The sequence below is a fragment of the Gekko japonicus genome, unplaced genomic scaffold (assembly GCF_001447785.1).
Source record: "Gekko japonicus isolate JY-2015 unplaced genomic scaffold, Gekko_japonicus_V1.1 scaffold953, whole genome shotgun sequence".
Lineage (NCBI taxonomy): Eukaryota > Metazoa > Chordata > Lepidosauria > Squamata > Gekkonidae > Gekko > Gekko japonicus.
This window is the reverse complement of record NW_015161979.1, coordinates 366,436-376,393: the sequence shown is the minus strand read 5'-3', so window position 1 is coordinate 376,393 and position 9,958 is coordinate 366,436. Positions and strand designations below refer to the sequence as shown.

Here is a 9,958-nt window from a genome sequence, read left to right as displayed (position 1 = left end):
AATACCTCCAATTTCCAGGATGGGAAGGGGAGGAGAGAAAAAAAGTTCTATATCATTTCCCCCCATCCCATGCATTGTTAGGTAAACACAAGGCATCTGGTTCATTATGATAGGGCACTTAATTTCTCTCTGCCTCATTTCTTTTTCCCCATCACATCTACCAAAGAGTCCTATAAATATCTTTCTCCATATGCATTAATTCTTTTCCTCTCCCTCTTTTCTTTTCATTATCTCTGTGCTTTCTCTCTCCCTAGATACCTAAATGAATCTAATCTTCCTTCCTTCCTTCCTTCCTTCCTTCCTTCCTTCCTTCCTTACTTCCTTCCTTCCTTCCTTCCTTTTTACACTTGGCCAGAGAGTATTATGGTCAAAATTTAAGATAGGTAGCCATATTAGTCTGTCTGTAGCAGTAGAAAAGAGCAAGGTCTGAAGAAGTGAGCAGTGACTCAGGAAAGCTCATCCCCTGCCACAAATTGTCTTAGTCTTCAAGGTGCTCCTGGACTAATGGTCAAAATTTGTCTGTCTTCCCAGCGGCAGACAGTGAGTGTGCATCTTTATGTGGGAGGGGAAATCTCTCTTTTTAAGCTCCCCTCCCCAAGGAAAAGGAGGAGGAGAGAGATTCATTTGTGCTCTTCTTCTTCTTTTCCCATATCTTTTAAATGCCTCCACCAACTTTTCTTTCTGCTGGTCAATATATCCTCCCCCCCTTCAACCAGGGGAGAAATCGAACCTATAAAATGGCCATTAACTACAGTAGAGAGAAGTGGGGGGGGGGATAATTTATTCTCCGGGGTTTAGTGGTAAGGGAGAAAGAGAGGAAATGTCACACACACCCCAACACACACAGTCCGGTCAATACCAGCTTCCCCCCACCTTGAACAAATCAATTTCACCAGCCACCTTTAAGAGGAAAATGAATGCCATGAAACTGGGATGGAGAATTGTCCTGGTTTTTTCCCCTGGCATGGGGAAGGGCAGGGAAATGTCCGCCCTACATAAAACCCACCTTAAAAAAAAAATTGCTTCCCCCCTTAGTAACTTTCACTCCCCCCCCCCAAAAAAAAGAATCAGGTTGAGAGACTGTAAAATCACCCTCAGTAACCAAAATAGTTGGCAGTGGAGGAAGGGGCGTTCTTGTTACTGTTGAATTAAAGAGAGACAGAAGTGTGTGTGTCTCTGTGTGTGTGTGTGTGTCTGTGTGTCTCTCTGTATGTGTCTGTGTGTAGGGGGGTGCCATCTTCTCTCCCTTTCTCTCTGCAACATCTGTTCTTCTGGGGTGGTGTGGCTGCGGGAGGGACGATATCTTCCCCCGTCAATTTCATCAGCTTCCCCCCACCCCTCACGCCAGCCGCCCGAGCACTGTAAAAGCATGCAAATAGCCATTAACTACAGTAGAGAGAAGATACTTGTTGGAAGAAATTTGCTTGGTTTTTCTTCCATATTAATTGGGGAGGGGGAGAGGGGTGGTTCTATAGAACAACAAAGAAGTTTAAAATAGCCTTACTACATGCATGGGTCATGCCCTTATATTTTCAGCTTTAAAGGAGGGAGGAGAAAGGCTGGGTTAAAAAAATAAAAATAAAATTAGGTCCCTGCATCTGTGCATCGCATATTTGACAGCCGGCGAGGTCTTCAGTTCAACCTTTTTAAAGGGCAGGGGACTGCAACTGATTAAGGAAAGTAGTCGCTTTTTTTTTTGTTTTTTTAAGCTTTTTTGTGTTAATGGGATCTGGGGGGGAAATCCATCCTTAAATCATGCAAAGAAAGCACATATTGGGGGCTGAACCTCCCCAAATAATAGCTACCCCCACCCCTGAAAGACTCTCTAACCGTAACCTTCCTTCTTCGGCAAGGAAAAAATTGGGAAAGGGGGGAGAGATACCTTTGCACGAGCTGGAGAAAGAACTGGGTTTCTCCCGCATACATTTCCCTCTCCCTCCCTCCCCACCAATTTCGCCCCTCCCTAAATTTATCTCTCCACCTCCAGTTTTGGTTTTAACAACCTGTGCGCTCCTCTTTTTCTCTCTGTGTCAGGTGAGAAAAAACAGGGGGGGAGGGGGGATCTTGACTTTGGTTTTTATATCCTGCTTTGCTTAGAGACCCCCGCAGCTCCTCGGCTCAGGTTTGGTGGGTGTTTTTGTGTGTGTTTGTGTGCCGGGGTGGGGGGGCTCATTTCACCTCTCTGGATGTGTGCCCAGTGGAGGGAGAGTTACTAAGGAGGGGGGGGGGCAGGCAAAGACTGCCGCTCAAATATTTAACAAAGAAAGAAAAGAGACCCCAAACAAACCCCGACTCTTGTCGAGACGGAGCAGGCGGCGAAACTTTTTCCACTCCGGCTTTCTCAAATCTCCCGGTTTTTTGTTTGGGCTCTTTGCAACAGATCAATGGAGCAGCAAGCCTTTAAAGTAGCAAATTATGGGATGGCGCGCGCCTGCCGCCTCGGTGGCCCCGTGCCTCTCTCCGCCGGGACATTGTTTCCCCCTCGGGCTGCGGGGGCTCCGTCCCCCTCGATCTGTCCTCCCCAGTCTTCTTTATATGGGGGGGGGGGGTGGGGGGGGGGGTTGTGTGGCATGAAAGACGCATCAGAATGCGGCGGCGGGGGGGAGGTGTCTGCGCGTTTCGCTCTCTTTTGCAAAGGAATCTGCAGAGGCGATCAGATGCAGACAAAGAAGGGATCTTTCCCTCTCTGGCTTTCCCTCTGCAACTCGCGTAAGAGCCTCCTGCCCTGAACTTTGCAGGCTGGAAAAAAGGATCGGATGGAGGAGACGGAGCGGCGGCGGCGTGTGTGTGTGATGGGGGGCTCGCCCGTAGGCGACCCACACGGCTCCATTCCGTAGGCTACAGAGTCCTTGGGGGGCTGAGTTCCCCCGCCCCGGGCCCTGCAGAAAGAGCTGGCAAATTTCATCCCCCCCCCCCCCCCAATTGAAAAAGGGTAAATCTGCCGGATCGGCGATTACCTTTTGATCCAGGCAAGAAAGTGTTTCTGTCTTATCTGTGTGTGACCAACCTGGAGCTCTACAGGCTTACTCCGAAGTAAGTCCCGCTGCCGCCACTGGGGCGCTTGTTCCCGAGGAGAACTGCACGCTCCGCGGCGTGTTTACTCGTAACTCATCCTTACGGTGACCAACGGGCTTTACTCCCAGGTAAAGGTGCACGGGAGCACAGCTTTTTCCTTGCATTATTTCCGCGGAGGCAAGCCCTACTCGCGAGTAGGACCGTGCAAGAACAACCCCGCGCAGCGGGCACTATTTGCATGTTTACTCCGAAGCAACCGCCTGTGTGTCCTGGGGGTTTACTCCCGGGTCGGTGTACCCGAGGGCATTTGCAGCTGTCCCTTCCATGTTTCCTCCCAATTCCGAGGAGGTTTACTCCTACACAAGTCTATGCAAAGGCAATCCTATGCAGCCTGAGCAACTGCAATCTTACTCTGCAAAAGTGCCAGTGTGTTCTATGCCACTTACTCATAGGTAAGTGCACATAAGGGATTGCAGCCTTTGAAACACAGGGGTAGTGTTTACAGTTGTCTGTAAGGAGATTTTAATAAGTGGTGTTTCCAGTGACGGATACATGCATGAAACCTCGAGAAACCTTTTTTTAAAAGCACTTTTAAGGGGGTGGGATTTTGACTAAGGCAGCTGGTTAATGGAGATGTAATTTTATATTTTGAAAGAGCTGAGAAGGTGAGGGGGGTGGGGGAGAGTTGAGTAATGAAATCCTCCTTGCAACTAAATAAATATTTCCTAGGCTTCCCCCCCCACGCACCAGGCTAGACTCTGTATTTAAAAGTCTGTTGGGAAGGGTGCTGGCAAAGGTCCCACTGAAATAAATGGAGCCAGTGCAGAGGAACTAATGATGAATTTCAGTTCTAGTATTGATGGAATTTATCTTGCTTGCTGTTAAGCTGACCCTGTTAGGTGAGCTGGTATTGATGACAGTTTTGCAGATGAGCAGCCTTGAGACTGAAGGAGGCTTGGCGGAGGTGGGTTTATCCTCTTCACTAAGACCCCCCCCCTTCTTCCCAGCGAGGACCCAAAGCGGCATCCATCATTCTCCTCTCCTCCACCCTATCTTCGCAACAACCTTGTGAGGCTGGTTAGGCTGAGTGTGTGTGACTGGCCCAGGGTCACCCAGCGAGCTTCCATTGCGCAAGTGGGGGTTTGGAGCTTTTGCTAAAAACTCTCCACCGCCCTGACACTAAGTGCCGGCTTTCCCTTGCAGAACATAGGTCCCCTATGGGAGCAGCAAGAGGTTGCTATAAATACCTGCTGGCATGGCCAGATGGCTAAGATTGTAGGGTGAAATCCAACACAAAGAGCCGTCCGTGTGTGATATCATAAGATAAAACGATGCCGGAGAGTTTGCTCTTTTCTCTTCTCTCTGCAGCAGGCCTCGGGAAGGAGAAGACGGATGATTCCTAATTTGGATTATAAATCACGTTGACCCATGAAGGATTATCTGGTTGCTGTTTGAGAATCTCGTTTCTCTTTCAGCCTCGGCTTGTTCTGCCCAGAGGTATTGGTGGCTTGGTGGTGGAAACTGGAAAGGGCAGAGGGGGAGGGGACCACCAATGGCCAAGTGGCTTAAAGATTACTTGAGTTTTGGGAGCCGGAGGTCTCCCCCGCAGCCCCCCAAGCCGGACTACACCGAAAGCGAGATCTTAAAGGCCTATCGGGCCCAGAAGAGCCTGGACTTCGAGGATCCTTACGAAGACGTGGACAGCAAACCTGACCCAGACCCTGGGGGGTCCCCAAACAAAGTGGCGGCCGGCGGCGGCAATTCTGAAGGGAAGTATGGCTCTCCGAAACACCGCCTCATCAAAGTGGACTCCTCCGATCTCAACAGGAGCAAGGCTCTCTTGGCCACTGCCCCGGAAGAAGCAATGGTGCCACCAGATCAGGTAGGTGCTGCCCACCGGCAAGAGGGTCCTCCAGGACAGGAGTGTGTGTTGATGGGTGGATCTTCTCAAATGGGCACCGTGTGCCCACGGGGGTGGTTCTCCCATATCCTGGACTGCAAGGTTTGTGTGTCCTGTGGAAGGTGCATTTGTGGTTGTTTTATTTCACGGCTAAGTCTCTGGCTTTCCTGACCTCAGAGTGCATTGTGAGGAAGCGATGATGGGGAAATGCCAAACGGTGGAAAGCTTAGAGGCGATTCAACAGATGACCAAATCCGCCATGTTCTCTTTGCCTGCCATGGTTTCTATAATCAGTCTGCATTTGGAAAGGGCCTTAGAGGCCATCTAGTCCAACCTCCCTCTTGTTGCGGGAAATCAAAAGCTTGAGTATCCCCTGATGAGCAGCTGTCCAGCCTCAGCTTGAAGACCACCGAGCAAGGGAGACCTCACCAGCCAGAGAGCTGATTCTGTTGCATCCCCATTAGGACATTTCTCCTACCGCCCAACCTCCCTGTAACCCAAGCCCTTTAGAACCTGCCTTATACTGGATGAGACCATCAGTCTGTCAAAATCCGTCTTGTCTACTCAGACCGGAAGCAGCTCTCCAGGGTCTCAGGCAGAGGAAGCTCTTCCACCTCATCTGCTGCCTGGTCCTTTATTTAATTCGTTTATTTTACTAGGTTTATATCCCACCCTGTCCCAGTGGGCTCAGGGCAGCTCACAACAAGTGGGCTCTAAATAAATAATAGTATAAAAAGTAAAGGTAAAGGTTCCCTTGCTCGAAAGCCAGTCGAATCCGACTCTAGGGTTGCGGTGCTCATCTCCGTTTCAAAGCCGAAGAGCTAGCGCCGTCCAAAGACATTTCCGTGGTCATGTGGCCGGCATGACTAAACACCAAGGCGCACGGAATGCTGTTTACCTTCCCACCGAAGTGGTACCTATTTATCTACTTGAAATTTCTTGCTTTCGAACTGCTAGGTTGGCAAGAGCTGGAACTAGAGACGGGAGCTCACTCCGTCATGTGGCGCACTCGGGTCTCGAACTGCTGAACTACCGACCTTCCACAGGCTGCAGTTCAGCGTCTTAACCACTTGAGTCACCGCAGCTCCTAAAATAATAGTATACCATGTAATAAGACAGAGTTAAAACAATCAGACAATAAAACAAGATGGCAGCAGAACCAGACAAAAACTCTAGGGTGGTCCTTAATGCCTCCTGTAGGATGATTAGTTCGAGGGTGTATTTTTGTGGGCAGGGAGGCTGTGATGGATTGGACGTCCGCTGCCTCAGCCAAAGGTCTAGCAGAACAGCTCCATTTTGCAGGCCCTGCGGAACTGTGACAAGTCCTGCAGGGCCCTGACCTCACATGGGACCACCAGGCCAGGGTGGAAAAAGCCCTGGCCCTGTTTGAGTCTGAGCACATGTCTTTTGGGCCGGGGACTACCAGCAGAGCGCAAGACTCTCCACGCTCGCTTTCAAAACGTTTTGGCTCATGAACTTCTCCTCCAAATCTCCACTTCCTCTTCTTCAGGATTTCCCCCAGTGACACCTCAGGGTGCCAGGGGACATTCCCTCAGGTCTGGCAGACGTGATGACTGTAACTGTGCACATACAGGGATGCAAAATGTGTGGGGCACTGATCCATCTATAGGGCTGCTCAGGGCTATTTTTGGGCAGGAACGCACAGGAACGGTGTTCCAGCTGGCTTCCAAGTTGGCCACACCCAGCAGGAACTCATTAGCATAATAGGCCACACCCAACAGCAGAAACTCATTAGGACTGGCTACATTAGGGGTGTGTGGCCTAACATGCAAAGGAGTTCCTGCTACAAAAAAGGCCCTGGGTTTTGACAACAAACAAGGTAAACAGAATAAGAAGCAAGAGGTGGGTGTGGCTGGATGACCACACTTCTGGTAGCATGGGGGTGTGGCCTAATATGCCAATGAGCTGTGCTGGCAGGGGTGTGGCCTAATATGCTAATGAGTTTCTGCTGTTGGGTGTGGCCTATTATGCTAATGAGTTCCTGCTGGGCTTTTTCTACAAAAAGAGCCCTGGGGCTGCTAACCTCTAGATATGGCCTGGAGAGCTCCTTGAATCACAGCTGATCTTCAGACTACAGAGATCAGTTCCCCTGGAGAAAACGGCTGGTCTGGAGGGTAGACTTTACTGGCTTTGTACCCTGCTGTGGTCCCTCCCCTCCCCAAACCCTGTCCTCCCCAGTCTCCACCCCCTAAATCTCCAGGAATTCCCTGGCCCAGAGCTGGCAACCCAGTGACCATCTAGCTCAGAACTGTCTCCTCGGACTGGCAGCAGTCCCCAGAGTCTGAGGGGAGGAAGGGTCTTTCCCAGTACCCAAGATTCTTTAACTGGAGATCCCAGAGGCTGAGCGGGGGACCTTCTGCATTCAAAGCAAACGCTCAGCAGCTGCAGTCTGACTCCCAGGGCTTCAGACAGAGAAGAGTCTTTGCCAGCTTGGGACTTCCATTAACTGGAGATGCTTGGGATCGAACACGGATCTTTCTGCAGACCAAGGACCTTTCTGCCACAAAGATAGATCCAGTTGGTCAGCCGTGTCGGTCTGAAGCAGAAGAACAAATTAAGAGTCCAGTGGCACCTTTTAAGACCAACAAAGGTTTATTCAGGGTATGAGCTTTCGTGTGCATGCACACTTTATCAAATGAATTCTTTCTGCCATAGCTCCTGCTTCTAATTTTGCAGTGTGAAATGGTGAAGGATGGATTTGTCCATCTGCAGCATAGCAGTACTGGGAGAGTCCAAGAGCTTTGCTCAAATGTTGTAAGCTCATTTGCATGGAAAAGATTCCTTCATCCCTCCCTTCCTTCCTATGCACAAATCTGTGCCCCGTGTGCTCCCGGGGTAGAATGAGGAACACACAGTCAAAGTCCAGTGGGTCGGATAAACTCTGTTTATTGCAATAATCAGGAAAATACAGGACTGGATACCTTGTCACCCAGTAACACCAAACTGTATTTTATCCCAACCAGGAAGGCAATAGATCTTATACCCCAAATGACATCATGACCGTTTACACAGAAAGAAATTCCTAATTGGTGTCTAACAGGTATCATCATCAGAGCATCATTTGAGCTGGCACCTCTCTATTGGCATGCCCCTTCGTTGATCATAAGTGTCAGTAATTACATCTACTTATCTGGTCCCAGAACGGTGGAAACCATCAATGAACAGAGGGGCCTTCTTTTGGCATCCTTCCTGACTTATTTGATCCAGCCTAAAAATGAGGAGTTTCCTGATAAGATGCATAAAACTTATTTATTTATTTATTTCCTTCGATTTCCTATCCCGCTCACACACCCACCCCCCAGGGGCTCTTAGCTCTTGGAAGACTCCCTGGGGCCAGATGCTCTGCTCTACAAAGAAAGATCTTGTTTTGGAAATATTCAGAGTCTTCCCATCTCATAACTTTACTTTCGGATGTCCTTCAACTGGAAAGCTTGTAATTTCAAAATGTACATTCCATTCCATTATTTTTCTCTATCTAAAAAGGAACCTTTAGTAATTAGAAATAATACTTTAATTAATTCTACTCTAAATCTCTTCTGTCTGAGCTAAATGCTAAGATCTGAATTTATTTTAATCAGACTCCTAATAAGGCACAGTGACAGCTGGCATTCTACATGTTAAGAGAAATATCAGAACTCACATTTATCAATCTCAGCCATGGATCCTTCCTTCCTCCCTCCCTCCCTCCCTCCCTCCCTCTTTTAAAGAAGTGTCCCATGCAAATCTGTGCTGGTTGGCTGAGCGCTGAGGTGACATTTCAAAACCCAATAGAGTTTGCTTGGGTTTATCACCTATCCACAGGTGCTGTAGACACAGCTAGGCCTGCTGACCCTGCTTTGGGAAATTCCTGGAGATTTGGGGGTGGAGCTGGGGAGGATGGAGACTGGGGAGGGGAGGGAGCTCACCAGGGATGGGAGGTCCCATAAGGTGTCCCCCCTCCCCCAAGCAGCCAATTTTCTCTGGAGGGAACTGATTTCTGTAGTCTGGAGATCAGTTGTAGATCGATTGTAGTTCTGGGAGATCTTGAGGCCCTTGTGGAGGCTGGCAGCCCTAGACCCAGCCCACTTAAACTGGCTTGGCCAGGAAGGAACACAGCTGAGTACATTTTCGATAAGGAGATAAAGTCGTAGAGGTCCATTCCCACAAGTGATGCACGGTATGTTTGAAAGAGAGAACTCAGCAATTCATCTTGAAGTCTGTTTCTCCCACCCACACATACACACCCACACATTTTTGTGTTGTTTCTGCTAAATGTGTTCTGCCCCCCCCCCTTCTTGTATAAATAGCCATGATCCACGGGGAGGTGTTAATTGCCCCCCAGGGATTTTGCAAGCAGCTCTTCTCTCCTTTCCCTCCTGCCCTCCCTTCTCCCTGTGTGCCCTCCCTATAGGCAGAAGCTGCTGTTTAACAAATAATATTGCATCCTGCTAACAAGATCACAGCTTGCGTTTTCATACCTTCTGGTGATCCACACACACACACCTGCCCCAGTTCTAACAAACACAGCCACAGAATTTTTCTAAAGATGTGTGCTTTGCACATGAAAACTTAACACTTTGAATAAAACTCTGTTGGTCTGAAAGGTACCACTGGACTCAAACTTTGTTCAGCCACGGAACAGTTAGTGAGGCCTGGGCGATGGAGAGAGGCGAAATGCTCTGCTCAATTCTTCAAAGCAGTTGCGTACTGAAAATTGAACATCTATGTGCCTTCTGTTCAACGGGCTTTACCTTATCCTTGGTTGTGTTGCCCCCACCCCTGTGTGAGTAATTCTGTCAGACTTCAGCCTGGTTCAAATCCTAGCTGGCCGTCAGATCCTGGAATCCGGGACAGACCAGTTTCTTGAGGGAACAGTTATCCTCAGCAGGTCTGCTTTGGCATAAGTCCCACTAATTTAATGGGGCTTACTCCCAGGAAAGTGTTCTTAGCACTGCAGCCTCTGAGGGATAGGTAACCAGCAAAAAGCAGTAGCCTGGCGGATCCTGGTCATGTAAGGTTGGGAAATTCCCGGAGCGGGGGGGG

General features: G+C 49.2%; 1 protein-coding gene across 1 annotated transcript in view; it reads left to right on the top strand.

Moving 5' to 3' along the window:
- Positions 1 to 4,420: 4,420 nt before the first annotated feature.
- The window catches only part of SHD (Src homology 2 domain containing transforming protein D), a 41,692-nt gene continuing 36,154 nt past the window's right edge, over positions 4,421 to 9,958 (top strand). Inside the window, exon 1 of the mRNA XM_015429767.1 lies at positions 4,421 to 4,897. Coding sequence (XP_015285253.1) covers positions 4,568 to 4,897 — 330 coding nt within the window. The 5' untranslated portion in view covers positions 4,421 to 4,567. The remainder of the gene's footprint in view (positions 4,898 to 9,958) is intronic.